This window comes from Schistocerca americana, chromosome 2 (genome assembly GCF_021461395.2).
Source record: "Schistocerca americana isolate TAMUIC-IGC-003095 chromosome 2, iqSchAmer2.1, whole genome shotgun sequence".
Classification (NCBI taxonomy): Eukaryota; Metazoa; Arthropoda; class Insecta; order Orthoptera; family Acrididae; genus Schistocerca; species Schistocerca americana.
In genome coordinates this window covers 261,337,472-261,364,329 of record NC_060120.1, presented here as the reverse complement: position 1 = coordinate 261,364,329, position 26,858 = coordinate 261,337,472, and the positions used below count along the sequence as shown (strand labels likewise).

Here is a 26,858-nt window from a genome sequence, read left to right as displayed (position 1 = left end):
GCTTGGGATCCGCACCAGGTCGGATTGAAAGAAGACACTGAAGCATTTCAGAGGCGGGCTGCTAGATTTGTTACCAGTAGGTTAGCACAACACATAAGTGTTACGGAAATGCTTTGCAAACTCAAATTGAATCCATGGAGGGATCTATGTTGTTTGTCGTATGTAGCAAGGGAGTATCTATATTAGGTGTAAGAATTCATATGTGCTTAGAAGGAAGCAGGTTGCAGTAAACCTATCTAGTGCCCGCCCGGTTGGTCGTGCGGTCTAACGCGCGGCTTTCCGGGCGGGAAGGAGCGCCTGGTGCCCGGTGCGAATACGCCCGACGGATTTGTGTCGAGGTCCGGTCCGGTGAACCGGCCAGTCTGTGGATGGTTTTTAGGCGGTTTTCCATCTGCCTCGGCGAATGCGGGCTGGTTCCCCTCAATCCGCCTCAGTTACACTACGTCGGCGATTGCTGCGCAAACAAGCTCTCCACGTACTCGTACACCACCATTACTTTACAACGCAAACATGGGGGTTACACTCGTCTGGTGTGAGACGTTCCCTGGGAGGGGCGGGGGGGCGGGGGTCTACAGGGGGCCGAACCGCACAATAACCATGAGTTCGGTGTGGGCCGGCGGAGGGTGAAGTGGACTGCGGTAGTCGTCGTGGGGTTGTGGACCACTGCAGCTGCGGAGGGGACGGAGCCTCTTCATCGTTTCTAGGTCCCCGGTTAAAATACAAATACAAATACAAACCTATCTAGTGAATCTTAATTTATGAATTATAGCTTCACCATCATCAACATGGAGCCCACCACCATAGTTTATGGGATCAAGACTCGACCGTAAGTGCCGGAATTGCCGAGATCATAGCGGGAATTCAATTAAAACTCGCCTTCTCGCGGACCAACTTCGTGACGTCACGCGCTCCACCTGCCAGTTGTCGCAAGCTCTGTGTCCTGCAGAACCTCCCACCTCACCTCCGCGGATGGCGCAGCGCCGTATATAAGAGCGGCCCGCTGCGCCTGGAGGCCAGACGACGAGCCGAGACCAGCCCAGACGAGAGCGGAGACCAGAGGGCTGACTGATGGATCGCTGGCGGGGCCGGGTGGCGGTGGTGACTGGCGCCAGCGCGGGCATCGGCGCCGCCGTTGTGCGCGCCCTGCTCCGGCACGGCGTCACCGTCGTGGGCGTTGCCCGGCGCGCCGACAGGGTGCAGGTGGGTGTGGACCACCCAGTTACAGCTGGAGAGAAGGAAGGGGGTATGCCCTGAAGATGGTCACGCCACTCCGCCAGCTTTTCTAGAGCAGATTACAGGCACGAAGGCCTGGACTTATATCTTGGTCTCCCTCTACGATTTCGCCTCCCCTCCTCACACATACACACACACTTCCCTCCAGTACTAAAGTGGCGATACAATGCTGTACCTGAATGTGTCTTATGGACCGAGCCCGTCTTCTAGCCATTGCGCCATAAATTTCCTTTCTGCCCAATTTTATTCAGTACCTCCTCATAAGTTACGTGATCTACCCATCTAATCTTCAGCATTCTTCTCTAGCACTTCATTTCAAAAGCTTGTATTCTCTTTTTATCTGAACTGTTTATCGCCATTGTTTCGCTTCCATACATGACTACACACTAGACAAATACTTAAAAAGCTTCCTTACTTAGATCTGCATTCGATGTTAATAATTTTCTCTTCTTCAGAAACGCTTTTCTTGCCATAGCCAATGTACGTTTTCTGTCCTTTCTACTTCAGACATCATCTGTTATTTTACTAACCAAATAGCAAAACTCATGTACTACTTTGAGTGTCTCATTTCCTAATCTAATTTCCTCAGCATCACCTGATTTGATTCGACTACATTTCATTATCCTTGCTTTGCTTTTATGACGTTCATCTTGCTCGTATATCCTCCTTTTAAGATCTTGTCCATCACATTCAGCTGCTCTTCCAAGTTCTTTGCTGTCTCTGACAGAATTACAATGTCACTGGCAAACCTCAAAGTTTTTATTTCTTCTCCTTGGACTTTACTTAACACTCCAAATGTTTCTTTTATTTCCTTTGCTACTTGATGCATGTGCAGATTGAATAACAGCGGATACAAGTCTGCCTCACTGCCTTCTCAACCGCTGCATGCATTTCATGCCACTCTCATTACTGCCGTACTAATCGTGCATAGCTTTTCGCTCACTATGTTTTACCACTGCTACACTCAGAATTTCAGAGGGTGTATTCCAGCCAACGTTGTCAAAGCTTTCTCTAAGTCTCCAAATTCTGTAAATATGGGTTTGCCTTTCCTTCAACTTATCTTCTAAGATAGGTTGTAGGTTCGGTATCGCCTCTCGTGTTTCTGTACAAATTGTATATAGCTTTTCGCTCACTATGTTTTACCGCTGCTACCCTCAGAATTTTAGAGAGAGTCTTCCAGTCAACGTTGTAAAACGTTTTCTCTAAGTCTGCAAATGCTGTAAACGTAGGTTTGCCCTTCCTTAACCTATCTTCTGAGATATGTCGTAGGGTCAGTATTGCCTCACTTGTTCCAACATTTCTACAGAATCCAAACTGATTGTCCCAGAGGTCGTCGTATGCCTGTTTTTCCATTCTTCTGTAAGGAATTCGTGTTAGTATTTTGCAACCATGATTTATAAAAGTGATAGCTCGGTAATATTCGCAGCTATCAGCACCTGCTTTCTTTGGAATTGGAATTACTACATTCTTCTTGAACTCTGAGGGTATTTCACATGTCTCATACATCTGGCACACAAGATGGAACAGTCTTGACATGGCGTCTCTCCCAAGGCTGTCAGTAGTTCTGATGGAATGTCGTCTACTCCCGGGGGCCTTATTTCGACTTAGGTCTTTCAGTGCTCTGTTAAATTCTTCCCGCAGTATTATATCCGCCTCGATTTCTATAACGTGACCTTTCACTTAATGTCCCTCCTTTCAGCTTTCCCTTCGTTGTTTAAGACTGGTTTGCCGCTGTTTCTCCGGAAGCCTGTTTAGTTTTCATGTAGGCGGTATCTACTTTTCCCGTAGTGAAATATGTTTCTAAATCCTTACATTTGTCCTAGTAATCCAAAACTGAGTTCATGTGAATATGAGCAATCATATCAAACCACCAGGCATGACAGTGTTCAATCAACGTGGATTCTAGCCGTTTGCAATCCAATGGGAATGTGCGCCCAGTTTGTTTCTGTCTTACTCGAAACATAAGACGTCGAATAAAGGCGCTCTCCGTAGAATAAAGGCTTGCTTCTCTGCCAGTTGTACCCCACCTTCTCTGCTGAAAAAAAAATACCTGCACAGTAATGGAATGTGTAATATACGTCTGTTGCTGACGTGAACTGCAATGAGAGAACAGGAAAATTCTAGTACTTGAGGTAGCCATTCAAGAAGTTTAAGATCAACTTATTAAGTTGGCCTAATTCGTTTAAGTAGGAAAATGCATGACGAGGAGAATGAATGTAAAGAACGTGACATGTTGCTTGACTGTGTCAAGTAAATGCATAAATGAAATAGTTCACAACATACCTGTGATTCATACTTGATTTTTTGTTGATTCGCACTACGAAACTGCTATAACTTTCACGTGTTGGACTTGCGTCTGACTTGTAGCTATCGGCTATTTGTGTTTTTGTGAGGCGAGTATGTTTCGAGACTCGGAACAGGTCCCACTTGCCGTTACTTCATGCGAATGGTGATATAGTCAGTTTAGACATACTCCCTACTACTGATTCTTTGTAAGTGTCTTGCGATTTATATTTTGATAAATTTCCTTACCGTTTGGCTATGTATTCTCACTGCCTCTGTTACTTGTTCACTTTTCTGAGATCAGTTACATTAAATTACATTTACACGTTCTTTACATTCATTCTCCTCGCCATGCATTTTCCTACTTAAACGAATTAGGCCAGCTTGATAAGTTGATCTAAAACGTCTTGAATGGCTACCTCAAGTACTAGAATTTTCCTGTACTCTCATTGCAGTTCACGTCAGCAACAGTAGAAAACACTACGTATGTTATACATTGCATTACCGTGCAGGTTCTTTTATTTTTCTCAGCAGAGAAGGTGGGGTACAACTGGCAGAGAAGCAAGCCTTTGTTCTACGGGGAGAGCCTTTATTCGACGTCTTATGTACATAGTCGTACGATGTCCAAGGATGCCGTTGTCGATACGCTTACTAAAGACAGCTATTAGCGGGTCATTTCCCGTGGCCGCGATTATCAACGGTCTGTATTGTTGAAGGTTCTGGTTGTTGCAGTTGTGTACCAACAGCTGGGAAATCCCAGGCAGAGAGTGCGTGCTTGTGAGACGTTGGAGTGAGTCATTCGGTGGCCAGTGGTCGATAGTGGCGGTTGGGATGCGGTCCAAAAATGCCGACAAGAAGAATAAATAGTTTGAAAGTGATAAGAGGAAAGAGTTGCGACAGTAATGGAATTTTCAGGGTAATCAGTTTGGTCAATCTAAGTATGAAGAATCATAAATTTTGAACAGTCTGAGGATCACAGTGTGATACATGAATGGTAGTTATTAGTAGCAAATTTATTTAATTTAAATATGTAGGTAATTTAAACATACGTAATGAGAAGTAGGTGAAAGAAACAGACTTACGGGCTTTGTGGGATGAGCTATGTTAGAGTCAGAGAGACAAAGCAGGGACCATAAGCTTTCTGTACATGATATAATATTCTTCGTTTATGTAGAATGGCTTTAACCATTTCAAAAGAACTGTTAAATATAGTTCCCTATGCGTGTAGGGACCTGTGCGTAAGGTGATTTAAGCGCACGATTCAACTGAGTATCTGCAGAGGTACCTGTTGCAATAACACATATTAGTCGTCCGATTGCCGTGAAATTTGTAACGTCCCGCAATTTCCGATCTGTTAAACCATTTGACCGTCTGATCGCATAGTCGATTTCCGGGAACAGGATTATTGTATCCTAATAGCACCGAATCAAAATGGGGAAACATATAGGGGAGAGTTTTGAACCATGGAACAAATTTCAGACTTTCGTCCCTGATTTAAATGTAATATATTTTCTTAATGCATTTTTAAACAATGACCTTCAGAATCCTGTGTTGCAGTCTTTTTCTGAAAATATCAAAATTACTAATACCATCGTGTACCTAGGAACAAATTTTAAAGCGTTGCAAGCGAGAAAATATTGTCAACACTGTATTTAGTCGTCTCTGTGTTAAATTATGACACACCAATAATAAGTGAAATCGAACTAAGCAGAAACATCAGCAAAAACGGTTTCACGTTCAACAAACTTTGAAACTGTAGCTATAAGAAACTAACACAAATTTCCATTTTCATGACAGGTAAGTTTTTAAGGCACTAATTATACAAAATTGATCTGCAAATATCAAATGCTGCATGGTAAAAGGCCTAAGTGATGCACTACCGACAGAGTATGGCTCAGCCGTTCACACGTTATATAAATAATGTTAAAAATATATAGAACTGTACTTACTATAAAATTCTATAACTGAAGAATTAACAGCATACTCAAAATAGCACGTAAACATGTATAGCTCGAAACATTTACAAATATCTCACAAAACACAACCTCATGCCTAGCAACAACAAAAACAGTAGAAAATGGCGGAAATTGTTTACTGTGGTCTGTAATGCGCATTCTTTCATGTGATTCTACAGTCAGTGAGTAGACTGAAGTATCGACCAAAAAACATTGTTTGTCACATTTACACTATCCTCTGTTCTGTGCAAGCCACTGTCGAGAATGGCAACGACAACTAACTCATACACAACATTTTTGATATGGAATTATTTATGGATAAAATGATTAAAGTTGGTACTGATCTTTCACGGAAATACACTGACTGAATAATGTAATTGCTTGAAATGAACTATGATAATTTTTAAGTAATACCGTCCCCCGTCCACGCGGACGAACTTCAAAATAGTTTGGTTATTGCAAAGACGCTCATAATCAACTATTGGGGGTACAACTACGACATTTTGAATCATGCCTGCAGATACAAATGTTGCTGCGATTATTGAACATATGGTATCGAAATCAGTATGTCAATAATTCTGACAGAATATTCTTAACGCTACAAAACGTGCTGCGATTACTGTAGCATCGCAATAACCGTGAACCCGACAATACACAGACGTTGCAGCACACTAACACTTACCTTTAAAAAACTATGTTTAGATCAATTAATCAGGTACGAAAATTAAAATCATCGGACTTGTAAAACTCATAATTTTCTTTAACCTCGCTGAACCACTGTACACCAATCGATAAACAACAAAAATATTAAAAAGCTTTGGAAGGCGAATAACCGACTTGGGTTTATGGAAAGAATTTTCGGGAAGGGTGGTTCATCTGTAAAGGAGACCCTAGTGTGACCTATTCCTGAGTAATGCTCGAGTGTTTCGGTTGCTCACCAGGCCGGGTTAAGGGAATTAACTAAGTGCGAGGCAGGTTACTAGATTTGTTACCGGTAGGTTCAAACAACACAGTGTTAGGAAATACTTCCGGAACCGAAATGGGAATCTCTGGAGGGAAGGCGACGTTCTTTTCGGGGAAAGCTGATGAGATAATTTAAAGAACCAGCATTTGAAGCTGACAAGAGCGATTATGTTGTCACAAGCGTATGTTTGGAGTAATGACCGCAAATATAAGTTGAAAGAAATTAGGACTCGTACAAATGCTCATAGATAACCGATTTCCCGCCGCTCTATTTGCGAGTGGTACAGGAAATGACACGACTAGCGGTGATACAGGCCATCCTCCGCCACGCAACGTACGGTAGCTTACGGAGAATGTGTAGATGTAGATGTAGATGTACCTACGACATACGAGGCGCGACAATAAAGTAGTGAGACTGATGTGAAAAAAAAAATGTGGCTTACCGTTTTAGTCTAGTGCTGTCTCTGTCAAAGTAGTTCCCTTCTGATTGCACACACTTTTTCCAGCGCTTCTGCCATTGATGGTAACATTTCTGGAACTCATATTCTGTAATATTCTCCAAGACCCTCGTCACAGCTTTTTGGACATCTTGTGTTGTTTGAAAATGGTGTCCCTTGACCGACGTTTTGACTCTTGGAAATAGAAAAAAATCGCACGGAGCGATATCTGGTGAATAAGGTGGCCGTGGTAGTACTGAAATTTATTTTGAGGTTAAAGATTGCTGTACTGACAGAGCAGTATGGGGTGGCGCATTATCGTGATGCAGAATCCAATTATCAGCAATGATGACACGGACACGAAGAACTCTTTTACGAATTCTTTCGAAAATTTCTTTGTAGTAGTATAGGTTAACTGTTTACCCAGGAGGCATCCACTCTTTATGAAAAATTCCCTTGAAATCAAAGAAGCACACAAGTATGCATTTCACTTTTGACTTTGACATGCGAGCTTTTTTTTGGTCTTTGAGCACCAGTGCGAACTTTGCAGTTTCGTCTCTGGTTCGGACTGAAAAAACCAACTTTCATCACCAGTGATAACACGGCTCAACAATTCTAGATTGATTTCTGTTTGCTCTAACAGATCGGCTGCCACATTTTTCCGTGTTTCTAGCTGTTGTGATGTGAGATTTTTGGGGACCATTTTTGCACAAATCTTTCTCATACCAAGTCTTTAATTATTATTAGACGAACAGTTTCTCGATTGATGTTCAGTTCTTCTGCAATCATTTTCAAGGATAATCTTCGGTCAGATCATAAGAGTTCACGCACCCTGGCCAAGTTGACATCGGTCCGTGAGGTTGATGGTCGTACACTGCGGTCTTCATCTTCAACATTCGTTCTGCCTTCACTAAACATTTTATGCCAACGAAAAACTTGAACTCTTGACATAACCTCCTCTCCAAAAGCCTTTTGAAGCTAACCGTAAGTTGTCGTCGCGTTTTCACCCAGTTTAATGCAAAAAGAAATGGTATAACTTTGCGCAATATTATGCAGTTCCATTTTCGTGACGAGAGACACAAACACGTGTTAACTTATTACAGCACAACTCATGACTGAGCAGTTGCATCGATATGCCACTTGGACTAGAAGCAGCTCATAGACCAAGGTCAAAGATATTGTGCTTACGCAAGCCTGCAGGTTTGCCACATCTTGCAAAGAAAATCAGTCTCAAAACTTTATTGTCGCACCTCATATAGTGTGTTACAGAACTTTTTTATTGTAATTAAGTCATAAAATTGTTAAAGCTTTGTAAATATAAAGACTAGAACCCTATCAGAAGCTGTGCGACTTTGCCAGAAACCGTTAATTTCTATATAAATGAACAATGATCCAAAGGCAGAAAATAAGTCTATTTTGCATAAATAGAGATTGTGGATTCTTTGTGAAGAATATCTACTGTTTTCAAATTTTAAAAACTCTGGTGGTAAATGTGCGATCACTGTGTAACGCAAATGTTTTCAACCCCTGGATCGGTTTCAGGCATTCGTTGATTGCAATTTTGCTCAAAGGATCAACCAAGCAAGGAGGCGCTATTGCCAGCACACTGAACATCGGTTCAAATCCTCGTCGGGCTGTCCAGATTTAGATTTTATGTTATTTCCTTAAATCGGTTAAGGCAAACTCCGCAATAGCTACTTTCAAAATGACGCGATGCTACTTGTTTCCACACCATTCCCTAATCCGAGCTTGTTCTCAGTCGCTGACGAATAAATTCCGCATTTTAACTACCTAAAAGTCAGCGGAATATGCAAGCATTCATGACGTACAAATTGTATAAATATGGCTTTAAACCTAAAATATACCCTCATATAAGTTTATTTATAAACATTTGTTGATTTTTATGTACCATGTAACACGAAACTCATTTTTGAACAAATTGTGAGTATAGTACATACTTTTTGCAGTCTTCGAAACTAGCTGGCTCTTATTTTCGAAATGTCGCTGTGTGTCCAAAAAAAGAAAACAAAGCACCAAGTAAGTGAAAATCATAGAACCTATCCAAATAATAACACCACGTTTTTACTGCTGCATACTAATTGTTTAAAATATTCCAAATCCTGTCAATCTTCAGTTTCTAGCTTTGGTTCACTATCTTTAAATGTTGTGACTGTCCCAGAAAGACTGTCACTAATTTTGTACATTGTAAAATTTCCAGTTTTCCGCTGGAGTACACGTTGCAATTTATAGTTCACTTTGTCAGACACACGACCACGAGCTCGACCCGACTATATCTGCACTTGCTGCACAGTATCCAGGGCGTCACATAGTTCAGTACGAGCAGCTTCCTGTCGTGAAATGGCTTTTGATGCCACTGAAAAGTTAGCGTTGACGTACGCCAATTTCCCATCCAGGGTATCTCTAAAGACCTTTCTCTATCTCTCTCAGTTTTCATAGCACTTGATTCATCTCTATCAAGCTCCGAAAAGATTGTCTTTATTTTGGTGTAGTTGGTGCAATAATACTCAGCAGCATTAAGCCAAGAACCCGACATCTGCATCATTATTCTGCAATTCACAATTAAGTGTCTGTCAGAGGTTTCACGAGACTGCATTTAAGCTGCTTCTCTACCGTTCCACTCTCGAACAGCGCGAGGGTAAAGCGAACACTTAAATCTTTCCGTGCTAGCTGCGATTTCTCTTATTTCATTATGATGATCATTTCACCCTATCCAGGTGGGTGTCAACAAAATATTTTCACACTCTGAGGAGAAGTCCCTCACCGCACAGCAATACTCCAAAAAAGGACATACAAGCGTAGTACAGACAGTCTCTTTAGTAAACATGTTACATTTTCCAAGTGTTCTACCAATAACTAGTAGTCTTCGGTTTGCTTCCCTCACAACGTTATGTATTTGATCTTTCCGCTTTATGTTATTCATAATTAAAGTTTTAAACATTGCTGCGTGGTCAGCGATCGCTTACAAAGTAAAATTGAAGCAATAACAGCCCTCGGTCGCAAAAATTAAGTCTCTTGACCTGGTTTCGGCACAACTATGAGTGCCTTCATCAGAAGTAAAACGTGAGTCTGATGCTATCTGTTGCTCGACATATGTTAGCAGCCCGTAGCGGCTTGCCTTCCACGTATTCTATTTTAAAAATTTTGTGACTAAAGCTTTATAGCTAGATTTTTGTTTTATACGTGACAAGCCAATTTGAATGTTTTACTTTTGATGAAAGCACTCATAGTAGTGCCGAAACCAGGTCAAGAGACTTAATATTTGCGACCGAGGGCTGTTATTGCTTTAATTTTGTTCCTAATTGTAACCCCTAAGTATATGGTTGAGTTTAAAGCCTTTAAATTTGTGTGACGTATCGTGTAACTGAAATTTAGCGGGTTCTTTTAGTACTTTGTGCACGACTTCACACTTTTCATTATTTAGAGTCAATTGCCACTTTTTACATCGTACAGATATCTTTAGTAAATCGTTTTGATCATCTGATGACTTTTCAAGACGCTAAATGACAGCACCATCTGCAAACAATCTACGAGGGCTACTCTGTCTCCAAAATTGTTTATTTACATCAGGAACAACAGAGGGCCTGTAACACTTCCTTGGTGAACGCCAGATATTCGTTCTGTTTCAATCGACGACATTCTGCCAGTTATTACGAACTGTGATCTTTCTGGCAGAAGATCTCGAATCCATTTTCACAACTGAGACGATACTCCATACACACGTAGGTATTCACTCGTACCACTTTCCAGTCTTTGGGTACGGATCTTTCTATGAGCGAGCAGTTGTATATGATTCCTAAAATGGAGCTATTGTATCAACATTTTCTGAAATGACTGACTCGTATACGATCTGTACAGGAGGCTTTGCCTTTCTTGAGAGTTTTAAGCTGCTTCGATACATGGAGGATGTCTACATCTAAGTTACTCGTGTTGGTAGTTGTTCTTCATTCTAATTCTCGAAAATTTACTCCGTCTCCTTTTGTGAAGGAATTTAGGAAAGCCGTTTTTGTGACTCTGTTGCAGTAGTTCTGTCATCACAACACCACCATTGCTATCGTGCAGTGAGAGTACTGATTGCGTCTTGCCACTGGTATACTTTTTATACGAAGAGTATCTCTCTGGATTTCCTGTCAGACTTCGAGAGGTGCTCATGCCTTGAATTCATGCACCCGTAGCATAGCTTTCACATAGATTATCTTAGCACAGGAAATTAATTTGCCCACGTCAGTGTAATTTGATCTCATGTGCCAGGCACGTGACGTACACCATACCGGGATAGAGAATCTGAAGCCCTTTGGCTGCTTTAGCCATGTACGAAGCAGCGACACGTTGTCTGTATTCACACCATCCGGCCACACTAACTTCACGAAGTTACCAAGCAAAATGGCACTTGTCTGGTTGTTTACCCTCGAGGGAGCTTCACGCGTTAGGAGGAACATTTCTCCAGGTCCGTCAACTTAAAGAACATTTGCAACGTAACGCTCACCAATGTCGATGGTTTCATCTACGGGCCTCCATACCTTCTGGTCTGCAACGCCGATTCAAATTTTGTTGAACAACTCCATGCAGCACACGGATAAATATTTCTTTCTCAATGTAGATTGATCTGGAACTCGAGGAGTTGCTTGGATTCCTCAGTTTCTTCGATCTTATGTTGCAAGACACACGAGTCCTTGAAGAACGACTGAAGCGTTGAAGATGGACCCATCTGTTGAAATAACAGCGTTTGTCGGCTGCCATTTTCAGCACTTCACTTCAGTCAGTTGCTGCGTTTGTCGTTATTACAGTGTTGGTACTGCTCTAAATTTAGCTTCACACTGTTTACAAAGTAATATTTTTCCGTCAGTGGCTAAGAACTTCTCTCTAAAATCACGAACAAAACCTCGCCACTTCATGAAGTTCTAACACTTTGCTTTCGGCGTGTTGAACCAGACTGAATTTGCATTCAGTCTGAACAGTGTGACCACGAATGCGATGTTTATGACATCGGAAGTCGCCTTTGTTGGCTTCGAGTCCTTGTCTATTATAACCCTGATAAAGAAAACTTTGTACTTGTTTTTGTGTTTATTTGTGACAATATCCCTTTAAACAATCTTGTGTGACCAACATTCGCATTTTTTTTATTTGTGTGTTCTTAAAGATACAAAAAATATATGTATTTTTGGCAAAAGTTGGCCGAAATATGACGTATTAGTAAAAACGTTGTAAATATGACATCATATGCTCAATGAAAATACGTTTTTCTGCACTTATAACTGAATTAGTGCATGAATTCTTGTAAATTTTGGCCTATAGTTCAGAAGAAAAATATGACCGGGCCGTACTAAAGACGTCGTTGTGTTGTTGCTTGCTTCCCACTGTGATGGGGATGTGTAGAAACTGATCCTTGATCTTAATATCAAATTAAATTGTTTCAAGGTTAATAGATCGCGATGTAGTTGGAACGTCTTCCGTCCAGCCTGTGACAGTCTCTCAGAGGTTGTCAACATACGTTTTGTTTTTAAAACTCTTGACTTTGCGCCATATATCCGTCATGTTAGCACAGACATTTACAGAGGCACTGGACCATTTCCAGGCCCAATTTTTGCAATGTTTCTAGAATCGCTTCTCTCTGCCATCGAAGAAGCTGCATTTTATGTACATTTCTCCGTAGGCTGATGTTTGAATTTTTTAATGTTGATATTTTTAATGTAATAGCGCAGCAGTATTCCAGATTCCACGACATCCTTTGCCAGTTATTACACGGACGGTGAACAGTTGTCCTCGGAAGTAAAGATACCTTTCTGCATGTTCACATCGAGAGCTGACAAGCTCAGAAATGCCATGATTTTTCATTCACTTCCGTCTCTTTCGCAAGCTTTTGTTTCAGTATCTGTTGCGTTTTGAATCGAGTGAAATATTATATCTGTGGAGCCCTATTGTTTACAGAATTCTCACATTTCAGACGTTTTGTGAGACATTTCTAGCTTTCAGGAAATTGCCAAGACCCACTCGTACCCTGGCAAGCTGCACGCAGTCGAAGCGGACCTGAGCAAGGAGGGGGACATACAGGCCGCCTTTCGCTGGCTCAAGGATAACCTTGGCCGCGTCGACATCCTGGTCAACAACGCTGGCGTCTTCTCTGACTCTCAGCTTACAGGTTAGTCAGCTTACCTCGTCCAAATGAGTGTCATAGCTAGCAAGTTTAGCTTAGTTTATTTAAGTAGCCTAGATATTTGTATGTTGTCTGCATCATACGATAACCCGCTATGGTGCTGAACAAGCCAGATGATCTACAATTCTGATACCGTTCCTCAGGGACAGTAACGCTACAAGCCGACTTTTCACACAAATGTGATTCCACAACAGTGGAAAATAGACGGCCTCTAGAAAACGGGACTCTTGTCATGAAGCAGGCATATAGTTAGAAAAAATGACTTTGCAACACAGCACTTGTCTGACACACAACATGCGAACAACGGAATAAATGTTAACCCAAATGGTATCTAACCAGCTCCCAAAATCAAGAACCCACATCAGGAGCCACCATCTCTAGTAAAATCAGCATGTTATGAATCTGTTAGGTAGGGTCCATACAGGGAACGTTTGAAACAATCAACGAGAAGAAAAATGTAGCGAACTCAAACGAAACAGAAGCGAATATTTTGTTGTTGATAATGAAGAAAATAATTCGAAGTGGGATACAAATTTTTTTGAGGACAAACCTTCAAGTTTACTATCTGAAGAAAAAGCATATTCTACAGTGATCGTTCATCTGAAGACTAACATAGGCAAATGGGCAGAATGCATGGAATGTTAGCTTAGGGTTTCAGGAGAATTTTAACTTGTTTCGTATGCCCTGACTGCGTTTCGTTTGCACTATATACGCAGAAAATGTTGGGGAAGCAGTAAGGAAAAGAATATTATTATTTTAGGGTTTAATCATCTGAAATGACGTAATGCCATCAATGGTCTACATCCAATTCAGCGAAGGCAAGACTATAAAATTTGTGATCTTCAGAGAAGGTCTGTTTATTAGCAGCCCTATGGGCTCTGAGGCCAACGGCCTTGCTGCAGTGGTTCCCGTCGGATCACCGAAATTAAGTGCTGTCGGGCTTTACTTGGATGGATCACAGTCCGGGTTTGCCAAGTCGTGTTGGTAAGTGGGGTGCACTCAGCCCTTGTTAGTCCAATTGAGGAGCTACTTGACTGAGAAGTAACGCCACCCGTCACGAAAACTGACAACAGCTCGAAGAGGGATGTGCTGAACTCATGCCGTCCGTACCCGCATTTGTTGACGCCTAAGGGCTAATGATGACGCGGCGGCTGGTCGGTAACGTTGGGACTTCAAGGCCTGTTCGGATTACATTTGTTTTAAGGGCTCTAAGGCCAGCAACCTGCAAGCAGTGGGAAACAGTTTGTGAGCATCCAGAGAAATTGACTCATTCTTGAGTTGGACTGCGATTAAAAACGTACTTTCCATACAAATATGAAATAAGAAGTTGCCCTGCTGAGGCGTCGACCTCTTTCCTAAGCCCGACCCTCGAACGAGAGTGCGAACTCGCATTCGGGAGGACGACGGTTCAAACCCGGGTCCGGCTATCCCGATTTAGGTTTTCCGTGTTTTCCCTGAATCGCCTAAGGGAAATAGCAGGACGTTTTCTTCGATAGGACACGGTCGCTTTCCCTAACCCGAGCTTGTGCTCTGTCGCTAATGACCTCGTTGTCGACGGGACGTTAAATACTATCCTTCTCCTCCTCTCCTTAGACTCTTGAAGCCGGTTAGTTACCCCTGTCCCACGTTATCTCTGTTTCCACTTCTCTGCACGGTGATGTCGAACGCCGCACCTGCTGCCGCTTCACCACACTGAAACTATCATGCTGGACAAATGCCAGGACGCCGCGTCTCGACGCCTGCGTATGCTGAGACACCCTGGCGGTAAATGACTGCTTGTCATGTACCCATCTGTGGCTCAGTGTGTTACGTTCGGCGTATCCCAGGAGTATTCGAGTTACGCTTGCAACGCAACAACGAACTATACAATGTAAATAGTAAATGGTATTGAGGAGATGGGAATTCATAATTACTTCAGCGAAATGCCAGAACCTCGGACGCTGCTATCACGTACCTGTACAGTTTTGCACTTACACAGGATGTTTCCGTAAGAGTGTGCAAAAATTTAACAGGACATAGAGAACGCTCCATTGAACAATTTGAAACAGGGAATCTGGGACCAGAGAGGCCACCTTAAGGAAATGTGGAAGTAAACATGTCTACCGCTTTCTTCATATTTTCGCGGCGCAAATACTGATCCATAAAATTTTGGGCGTGCAGCCGCATAAATTTATGCGGCTGTAGGCCCGAAATTTTTGTGGATCATGTCTACCGTTTTGTCTAACATTACTGTTTATCAGCTGATTTACAACTAACATCCGTACAAGTTTACACGTACTGAGTTGTTTATTTACATGTACATTCTGTATTTTCTGCAAGGAAACGAGGAGGACGAGCCTGATTACAAGGAAGTCATGATGTGAGTTTTGTTTACTTTTGTGCGTGACCATCTTCCGCAGCAGCTGTAATGTAATTAAAAAGAATTACACCAGACGTGTTTCGCTTTTATTTATAAAACATATTCCGCGGTTACTTGTGTTTCTTACATATTCTGCTCCTTCCCTCCTTGCAAGCAGCGGTTGGTGTCGAAGAACTTCATTCCATATTTTCACTTGGCACTTTTTGCCGGTCTGCAGTATTTCTTGAGCCGCACTGCATTATTTACATTTCACTTTCTTAAACTGTTTCTCATGTTTTTCGACGCCAACTGCTGCTAATAAGGAGCAGAATATGTAAGAAACAGCAACGACCACCGGAGATGCTTTATAAATAAAAGCGAAACGCGTATGTGTAATTCCTTCAATTAGATTGCAGTCAGCTCAAGACGGATAACCGATAGAAACAGATTTGTTTACTTAACTTGTCCATAAGGTGACTCTGTTGTATCGTATTTATACTATCCGTATGACAGAATGTGCTATGAAGAAACGACAGACCCATTCATTACTCAGTGCTATTCAGAGACGCACAGTGCAATACGATGGAGCAGTACCGGTATTTCCTGATCACTAGATTGGAAGGGGAGGTCCTATTCCATAGCCTGCGAGGTCACGTGACCTGAATCACCTTGATTATTTCCTATGGGATATCTAAAGCTTCTTGTGTATGAGACCCCAGTGGATATGGAGATGGAATTACTTGCCAGAATTGTATCTGATTGTGATGTGATTCGAAACGCAACAGGGATATTTGTCAGGGTGCGTCAGAACCTTGTTCGCCAATGTCACGCTTACAGTGAGGTTGATGGACGTCAGCTTCAGCACATTTTGTAAGATACAATATAAATGATACGTTCATTGTGTCAATGATGGGATTTGCAGTTAACTGTAACTAATGTGAATACAAAGGTACGCTCTAATGTGATTTTATTCTTATTATCTCCTTACGTTGGCTTCTCCGAACCCAGGATCCCTGCCTCAAATTGTACAGTGGAGCAACCTCTATTTTCCGTTAAGTTTTTGCACTCTCTTACGGAAACCCCCGGGTATATTGGTTATTTGAGTCAGAAGCATCTCAATGTTCAGAAAGGCATATGTTATACAGGGTGGTCTATTGATCGTGACCGGACCAAATATCTCACGGAATAAACGTCAGACGAAAAAACTACAAAGATCGAAACTCATCTAGCTTGAAGGGGGAAACCAGATGGCGCTATGGTTGGCCCACTAGATGGCGCTGCCATAATCAAACGGATATCAATTGCGTTTTTTAAAAAATAGGAACCCCCATTTTTTATTACATATTCGTGTAGTACGTAAAGAAATATAAATTTTTTAGTTGGACCACTCTTTTCACTTTGTGATAGATGGCGCTGTAATATTCACGGCTCAAAATTTTAGACGAACAGTTGGTAACAGGTATTTTATTTCGGTTGTTCCAATGTGATACATGTACCTTTGTGAACTTATTATTTCTGAGAACGCATGCTGTTACAGTGTGATTACCTGTAACTACCACATTAATGCAATAAACGCTCAAAATGATGTCCGTCAACCTCAATGAATTTGGCAATGCCCGCATCTCGTGGTCGTGCGGTAGCGTTCTCGCTTCCCACGCCCGGGTTCCCGGGTTCGATTCCCGGCGGGGTCAGGGATTTTCTCTGACTCGTGATGGCTGAGTGTTGTATGATGTCCTTAGGTTAGTTAGGTTTAAGTAGTTCTAAGTTCTAGGGGACTGATGACCATAGATGTTAAGTCCCATAGTGCTCAGAGCCATTTGAACCATTTGGCAATACGTGTAACGACATTCCTCTCAACAGCGAGTAGTTCGCCTTCCGTAATGTTCGCACATGCATTGACAATGCGCTGACGCATGTTGCCAGGCGTTGTCGGTGGATCACGATAGCAAATATCCTTCAACTTTCCCCACAGAAGGAAATCCGTGGACGTCAGACCCGGTGAACGTGCGGGCCATGGTATGGAGCTTCGGCGACCAACCCACCTTCCATGAAATATGCTATTCAATACCGTTTCAACCCCACGCGAGCTATGTGCCGGACATCCATCATGTTGGAAGTACATCGCCATTCTGTCATGCAGTGAAACGTCTTGTAGTAACATCGGTAGAACATTACGTAGGAAATCAGCATACATTGCACTATTTAGATTGCCATCGATAAAATGGGGGCTAATTATCCTTCGTCCCATAATGCCACACCATACATTCACCGGCCAAGGTCGCTGATGTTCCGCTTGTCGCAGCCATCGTGGATTTTCCGTTGCCCAATAGTGCACATTATGCCGGTTTACGTTACCGCTGTTGGTGAATGACACTTCGTCGCTAAATAGAACGCGTGCAAAAAATCTGTCATTGTCCCGCAATTTCTCTTGTGCCCAGTGGAAGAACTGTACACGACGTTCAAAGTCGTCGCCATGCAATTCCTGGTGCATAGAAATATGATACGGGTGCAATGGATGTTGATGTAGCATTCTCAACACCGAAGTTTTTGAGATTCCCGTTTCTCGCGCCATTTGTCTGCTAGTGATATGCGGATTAGCCGCGACAGCAGCTAAAACACCTACTTGGGCATCATCATTTGTTGCAGGTCGTGATTAATGTTTCAGATGTGGCTGAACACTTTCTGTTTCCTTAAATAACGTAGCTATCAGGCGAACGGTCCGGACACTTGGATGATGTCGTCCAGGATACCGACCAGAATACGTAGCACACGCCCGTTGGGTTCAAATGGCTCTGAGCACTATGGGACTAAACATCTGTGGTCATCAGTCCCCTAGAACGTAGAACTACTTAAACCTAACTAACCTAAGGACATCATAGACATCCATGCCCGAGGCAGGATTCGAACCTGCGACCGTAGCAGTCGCGGGGTTCCGGACTGAGCGCCTAGAACCGCTAGACCACCGCGGCCGGCCCGCCCGTTGGGCATTTTAATCAGAATAGCCATACATCAACACGATATAGACCTTTTCTGCAATTGGTAAACGGTCCATTTTCACACGGGTAATGTATCACGAAGCAAATACCGTCCGCACAGGCGGAATGTTACGTGATACCACGTACTTATACTTTTGTGACTATTACAGCGCCATCTATCACAAAGCGAAAAAAGTGGTCCAACTAAAACATTCATATTTCTTTACGTACTACACGAATATGTAATAAAAATGGGGGTTCCTATTTAAAAAAAAAAAACGCAGTTGACATCCATTTGACCTATGGCAGCGCCATCTAGCGGGCCAGCCATAGCGCCATCTGGTTTCCCCCCTTCAAGCTAGGCGAGTTTCATTCTTTGTAGTTTTTTCGTTTGATGCTTATTTCGTGAGATACTTGGCCCGGTCATTATCAATGAACCATCCTGTATATGAAACAACATGTTGTAAATATACGTAATCACAGAAAATCAGAAATGTTTATAAGTAAAATCATTACAATGAGAAGGAAGCAAATAGTCTAAAATTGTGTCATCGTGTGTTGTTTTACCACTGGTGTGAGCTGCTCAGAACCGAAGGTACCAGCTCTTGTCAGGACGTGCTAAGAGTTTTGGTTTGTCGACTGACCATACGATATTATTTATACACCTACAGAAAGTCCCTGTGTGATTAGTAAATTAAATGATTCATAGAACTGGAGCTTTCGTACCATGATATTACGCTAGGTGTTATTAGCAACTTAGAATTAAAATTAACGACAGTCCATATGAGCTCATTAGCTGTTTATTGTAAAATTATTAATCAAACGTTCTTCCTACCGCACTTAGGTGCACTCCTAGATCCATATTCACTCTTACCAAGGTCTACTTCCACTTACATTCTACTTCTAAGCCTGCAGCTATCGACCCCTACAACTGCGGTTCGTTTGATTAATCATTTTAATTACTTTAATGAATGTTTTCCTGGCACTTGATCGACCGCATTCTTTCTTTAAAGGAACTTCCACACCAATATTTACTCGGTTTATGGATTTTATTTAGTACGCCGACCATCGCTGTTTAACAGTCTTTTAGTTTGATGATGGCCGTTGAGGGATCACTCAGTATTGTTTATAGCTGCAACAACTTGGAACATGGTAATTCTCATCAAGCACGAAGTGATCACTTGTAAGTAATGAATATGAGAATCGATGATCAACAGCGCCTATAACATAGTATTTCTAGCAAAAGTTTCTTCAAGTGTTGAGCCCCAGTTCACTACCACCAGCACCACGTCATCGTAACGCTCCTGTGTTTAACATACAAAGGATTGCAACATTATCTAAGAGTGAAACTAAATTTAAAATAACGTTTCCTAACTTCTTATGCTTACGTATATCAATGTTAACATTGTTAAGTCTCACAACGTGGAAATGAATGTGTTAGGCAAGATATACGATCTTAAGAAAAAATAAATGGCGCTGCATAATAAAAATAGAAAGCTAAAAATTGATCAGAATATGCAAGTGTATGTCGCAATTAAAAGTTACAAGTCTCAATTTGATCTGAGCAATGTTTTGGTCGAAATCCGCGTTTTTATGAAAAATTGAAGGCGCTGAACATTAGAGTCAGAAAGATGAAAATTCATATGTAGCCTTAGTTTCATACAAAAACGTTAACTAAAAATGGTTCAAATGGCTCTGAGCACTATGGGACTTAACTTCTGAGGTCATCAGTCCCCTAGAACTTAGAACTACTTAAACCTAACTAACCTAAGGACATCACAAACATCCATGCCCGATTCAACATTCGAACCTGCGGCCGTAGCGGTCGCGCGGGTCCATACAGTAGCGTCTAGAACCGCTCGGCCACCCCCGCCGGCAAAACGTTAACTATGTGACACCAATAAGCTACCTCTATTAATTTTCGAGTCATTTCCTAAAAACCAAATTTGGAACGAAAACGTCCATCTTCATGGTAGCTTATGTGTTTGGTGTTTGAGGCGCTCAATTTCGCGGTTATCAGCGCCCGTACAAATTTCCAACCTTTGCTCAGACCAATGTCGCCACTTTCATGAATGATGATGAAATAATGAGGACAACACAAAACCCAGTCATTTCGAGGCATGTGAAAATCCCTCACCCCGCCAGGAATCGAACCCAAAACCATGTGCTCTCGAAGCGCGAACGCGACCGCGAGACCACGAGCTGCGGACTCATGGTAGACTATTCACTGTATTTGTAATGGAAAGTTCTAATTACAGCACTCAATTCATTCATGCAATAATAGAGCTGTACCAAGATTAAATACTGTATTGTAAATAACAATGATCACAAGGAAACTTAAAGAGGTTGTTCAGAGGTCATGTTTTACTGTCCGTTCCTTACTAAAAACACCAGCCAGCAAAGTTTAAATGCAGTGAGCTAAAGCTTTTTCAGTAACTTAAGCGAACTTAGCTCTTTTTATATAAAAATTGAGATTGTAAATTATTAAACTACAGAGCTGTCAATTAATGTCTGTCCGAGGTAGGGGCCATTAGATGCTGCGTTTGCCAGCACGGTAGCTCAGCGTGTTCTATCAGAGGGCTGCTCGCCCTCTGTAATAAAAAACTGAGTAAAGGAATCAACGATCACCTTGAACGGATGTCTTGTGACGTTCACCCAGACCAAACGCAACGAACAATACCGAACAAAATGAATAAAAGCGGTTCTAGGCGCTTCACTTCGGAACCGCGCTGCTGCTACTGTCGCAGGTTCGAATCCTGCCTCGGGCATGGATATGTGTGATGTACTTAGGTTAGTTAGGTTTAACTAGTTCTAAGTCTAGGGGACTGATGACCTAAGATGTTAAGTCCCGTAGGGCGTAGAGCCATTTGGCCCATTTTTGACACTTGGAACAAAGATATCAATCTTTTCGCGTCAGTTCTACTCCTGCGTGCGTATTGCTTCAGAGGACATCAGACCCGGGCAGACTTGAGGGCGTTTTCGCTACAAATAGGAAGCGAACTCGTGAGGACTCTACACTGTCCTCGACCGCTTACACTTCATGGCAGTAAATGTTTGTGTGCCCCCCCCCCCCCCCCCCCCCATCACAATGTTGACGAAACCGTGTCGCAAGTGACGAAATTATTTTCCACTTTTAAGGTGAGCAACTCCCTTTTGGTGATTAGACGTCAGGGCGATAGACCATTTGACCTGGAACTTACTGTAGAGGCCCCCTCCGAACTGTTAACAGTGCTTATTCCGATAGGTGTATTATTATTATCATTAGGGATATTATTATATGTTTTGCTTTTGAAGTTTTACACAATATACATGCATCAACAAAGTTTTGTATCACCCCAGTCCCCAGAACTGAAGACACATGTTGACTGTGGATATTGTATCACTGATACAGTCCCTTTGACTGTTCAGAGATGTCACTAAACCCACCCAAAGATGTAAACAACCATGCATGAGCAGCGCCTATCAGGCGGAGGGGGGCCGGCAGCCGATCAGTTCCAGTTCCAGTCATTCCACCTAAACGGTCAATACCGCGTTTGATCGCGTCCGAATTGTTACTTTGTGCCAGGAATGGCTCTCAACAAGGGAAGTGTCCAGGCGTCTCGGAGTGAACCAAAGCGATGTTGTTCGGACATGGAGGAGATACAGAGAGACAGGAACTGTCGATGACATGCCTCGCTCAGGCCGCCCAAGGCCTACTGCTGCAGTGGATGACCGCTACCTACGGATTATGGCTCGGAGGAACCCTGACAGCAACGCCATCATGATGAATAATGTTTTTCGTGCAGGCACAGGACGTCGTGTTACGACTCAATCTGTGCGCAATAGGCTGCATGATGCGCAACTTCACTCCCGACATCCGTGGCGAGGTCCATCTTTCCAACCATGACACCATGCATCGCGGTACAGATTGGCCCAACAAAATGCCGTATGGACCGCTCAGGATTGGCATCACGTTCTCTTCACCGATGAGTGTCGCATATGCCTTCAACAAGACAATCGTCGGAGACGTGTTTGGAGGCAACCCTGTCAGGAAGAACGCCTTAGACACGCTGTCCAGCGAGTGCAGCAAATTGGAGGTTCCCTACTGTTTTGGGGTGGCATTATGCGGGGCCGACGTACGTCGCTGGTGGTGATGGAAGGCGCCGTAACGGCTGTACGATACGTGAATGGCATCCTCCGACCGCTAGTGCAACCACATCGGCAGCATATTGGCGAGGCATTCGTCTTCATGGACGACAATTCGCGCTCCCATCGTGCCCATCTTGTGAATGACTTCCTTCAGGATAACGGCATCGTTCGACTAGAGTGGCCAGCATTTTCTCCGGCCTGGGATGGATTGAAAAAGGCTGTATATGGAAGACGTGACCCACCAACCATTGTGAGGGATCTACGCCGATTCGACGTTGAGGAGTGGGACAATCTAGACCAACAGTGCCTTGATAAACTTGTGGACAGTGTGCCATGATGAATACAGGCATGCATCAATGGAAGAGGAGGTGCTACTGGGTATTGGAAGTACCGGCATGTACAGCAATCTAGACCACCACCCTTGAAGGTCTCGCTGTATGGTGGTGCAACATGCAATGGGTAAAACATGGAAATGTCGTGTGGCTAGGGCCTCCCGTCGGGTAGACCGTTCGCCTGGTGCAGGTCTTTCGATTTGACGCCACTCCGGCGACCTGCGCGTCGATGGGGATGAAATGATGATGATTAGGACATGGGTGGATTTCATGAGCAATAAAAAGGGCGGAAATGATATTTATGTTAATCTCTATTCCTATTTTCTGTGCCGGCCGCGGTGGTCTCGCGGTTCTAGGCGCGCAGTCCGGAACCGCGCCACTGCTACGGTCGCAGGTTCGAATCCTGCCTCGGGCATGGATGTGTGTGATGTCCTTAGGTTAGTTAGGTTTAAGTAGTTCTAAGCTCTAGGGGACTGATGACCACAGCTGGTAAGTCCCATAGTGCTCAGAGCCAGCCTATTTTCTGTACAGGTTCCGAAAATCTCGGGGCCGAGGTGATGCAAAATTTTTTTTGATATGTGTATTAAAAAGTTAAACCTCATAAACTTTTGTATTTATATTAATGGCTCCTGATCCTGCTGAGTAAATAACGAGTAGGAACATTTTCATTCAGTGATCACAAACAGTATTGTGGCCTTGCAGACTGGAAATTATGGTCAGTATGTTCCCCTTTGCTTTCTGGCTGACAGCAAAATAGTTTTCAGACTCTTTGAAACGCCGAAAGTAGGTGTAAAGCACATTTAGGCAAATTACGTGTCTTTCATAACGACATAACGAATCAAAACAACAGTGTGTTTAACATTACGGCGTTTAGCAGTACGTATACAGAATAGCATTTGTGGTGAAAGTTGTTTAAGGCTTTTTTAAAAAAATCTTCTATGATTTTTTATTATACAAAGAACGTAATTCTTTTATAGAGAAACACACATTAAGATGGACCTTCAAGGTGCGAAACCGATAGTGGATCTTTGAAAGGACTAGTATAGTCATATGGACTTTCATTCATTTTAATTCTAATTTTCTAATAACACCTTGCATAATATTGTAGCCAATGCCATCAATTATTTTTTATGTTAGGTGTTTTTGTCCCACCTATAGAGTAGTTCGTAATAAAGTAAAAGTAAACTTCCACGTTCTGGTCCAAGACAGGCCAAACTGGACCGCCTGATTGCTGTCATTCTCTGCCAATGACGTCATCGAATCTAGTACGGAGGGGAATCTCATCAGCACACCGCCCTCCCCCTGACTATTGGGTTTCTTGACCTTGGTACCTTTACAAATCGGTCAAATAGTTCCTGAGTGTACCTCGTACCATTACTCCTACCAAAGAAAAATCCCGGGAATCGAACCATGATTCTCTGACTGACAGGCAACCACGCTGACCACTCAGCTATTGCGACGGACTGTTTGGTTAATACTTCGATACTTGAAGACGACTTAAGTTAATGGAAGTACCCAAAGTGATTTCGTCACAAAAATCAGGTCACACGGAGGACGTTTTCCACAACAAAAATATCTGAGAGCTATAGAATCGGCAAGAGTTATTATTGACATGCAAAAGCAGGAATATTGAACAATCTGATTTGAGAGAGAGAAGAAAAATCTTAGAAATTTTTCACAATGTAACCATATTTGAAAATTAATTTGCAATGTGAATGTAAAATGACTCGTTCCACATTATTACGATCTATCATGTAAAATGAACCGCAGAGCATGTAACGAACTAACAAACTTAATATTATGCCAGACAATCGAGCAGGACTCCAGAATGGGTCGCACCAGTGTTGTATACGAGGTCTTTTTCATACATGAACTACACTTTCTTAAAATTCTCCCAGTAAGCCGAAGACGATAATTCACCATCCCATCTACCGACGTTAGGTGCTCGTTCCGTCTGATGTCGCTTTGCAACGTTACGTTGAAATATTTAATATTCCTGTATCTTACTTTTTTTTTTGTCATCAGTCTACTGACTGGTTTGATGCGGCCCGCCACGAATTCCTTTCCTGTGCTAAGCTCTTCATCTCAGAGTAGCACTTGCAACCTACGTCCCCAATTATTTGCTTGCCGTATTCCAATCTCTGTCTTCCTCTACAGTTTTTGCCCTCTACAGCTCCCTCTAGTACCATGGAAGTCATTCCCTCATGTCTTAGCAGATGTCCTATCATCCCGTCCCTTCTTCTTATCAGTGTTTTCCACATATTCCTTTCCTCTCCGATTCTGCGTAGAACCTCCTCATTCCTTACCTTATCAGTCCACCTAATTTTCAACATTCGTCTATAGCACCACATTTCAAATGCTTCGATTCTCTTCTGTTCCGGTTTTCCCACAGTCCATGTTTCACTACCATACAATGCTGTACTCCAGACGTACATCCTCAGAAATTTCTTCCTCAAATTAAGGCCAGTATTTGATATTAGTAGACTTCTCTTGGCCAGAAATGCCTTTTTTGCCATAGCGAGTCTGCTTTTGATGTCCTCCTTGCCCCGTCCGTCAGTGGTTATTTTACTGCCTAGGTAGCAGAATTCCTTAACTTCATTGGCTTCGTGACCATCAATCCTGATGTTAAGTTTCTCGCTGTTCTCATTTCTACTACTTCTCATTACCTTCGTCTTTCTCCGATTTACTCTCAAACCATACTGTGTACTCATTAGACTGTTCATTCCGTTCAGCAGATCATTTAATTCTTCTTCACTTTCACTCAGGATAGCAATGTCATCAGCGGATCGTATCATTGATATCCTTTCACCTTGTATTTTAATTCCACTCCTGAACCTTTCTTTTATTTCCATCATTGCTTCCTCGATGTACAGATTGAAGAGTGGGGGCGAAAGGCTACAGCCTTGTCTTACACCCTTCTTAATACGAGCACTTCGTTCTTGATCGTCCACTCTTATTATTACCTCTTGGTTGTTGTACATATTGTATATGACCCGTCTCTCCCTATAGCTTACCCACACTTTTTTCAGAATTTCGAACAGCTTGCACCATTTTATTTTGTCGAACGCTTTTTCCAGGTCGACAAATCCTATGAAAGTGTCTTTGATTCATAATCAAAACGTCTTCGGTCCCGGGTTCGATCCCCGCCACTGCCTAAATTTTGATAAATAATCAGCATTGGCGGCCGAAGACTTCCGGCATAAGAAGTCAGCCTCATTCTGCCTTGTCAAAGAGGGCGGAGGAGCGGATAGAGGTTCAGGGCACTCTCTTGTCCTAGGGGTGGGAAATAGCCCCTAAAGGCGGAAGAATCAGCAATGATCAATGACATGAGGATGCAGAAGGCAATGGAAACCACTGCATTAAAGACACGTAACGTGTATCCACAGGACATGTGGCCTGTATTTGAAGAAGTGTCATGATGATCTCTCCATTGGCAAAAGATTCCGGAATAGTCCCCCATTCGGATCTCCGGGAGGGGACTGCCAAGAGGGAGGTTACCATGAGAAAATGATTGAATAATCAACGAAAGGATAACGTTCTACGAGTAAGAAGCTTGAACGTGGTAGGGAAACTAGAAAATCTGAAAAGGGAAATGCAAAGGCTCAATCTAGATATAGTAGGGGTCAGTGAAGTGAAGTGGAAGGAAGACAAGGATTTCTGGTCAGATGAGCATCGGGTAATATCAACAGCAGCAGAAAATGGTATAACAGGTGTAGGATTCGTTATGAATAGGAAGGTAGGGCGGAGGGTGTGTTACTGTGACCAGTTCAGTGACCGGGTTGTTCTAATCAGAATCGACAGCAGACCAACACCGACAACGATAGTTCAGGTATACATGCCGACGTCGCAAGCTGAAGATGAACAGATAGAGAAAGTGTATGAGGATATTGAAAGGGTAATGCAGTATGTAAAGGGGGACGAAAATGTAATAGTCATGGGGGTCTGGAATGCAGTTTTAGGGGAAGGAGTAGAAGAAAAGGTTACAGGAGAATATGGGCTTGGGACAATGAATGAAAGAGGAGAAAGACTAATTGAGTTCTGT

At 42.7% G+C, this 26,858-nt stretch overlaps 1 protein-coding gene across 1 annotated transcript in view; it reads left to right on the top strand.

The window, feature by feature from the left end:
* The first annotated feature begins 1,068 nt into the window (after positions 1–1,068).
* Positions 1,069–26,858, top strand: part of LOC124593946 (farnesol dehydrogenase-like) — a 56,391-nt gene continuing 30,601 nt past the window's right edge. The window contains exons 1-3 of the mRNA XM_047132295.1: positions 1,069–1,243; positions 4,249–4,306; positions 12,856–13,032. Coding sequence (XP_046988251.1) covers positions 1,069–1,243; positions 4,249–4,306; positions 12,856–13,032 — 410 coding nt within the window. The remainder of the gene's footprint in view (positions 1,244–4,248; positions 4,307–12,855; positions 13,033–26,858) is intronic.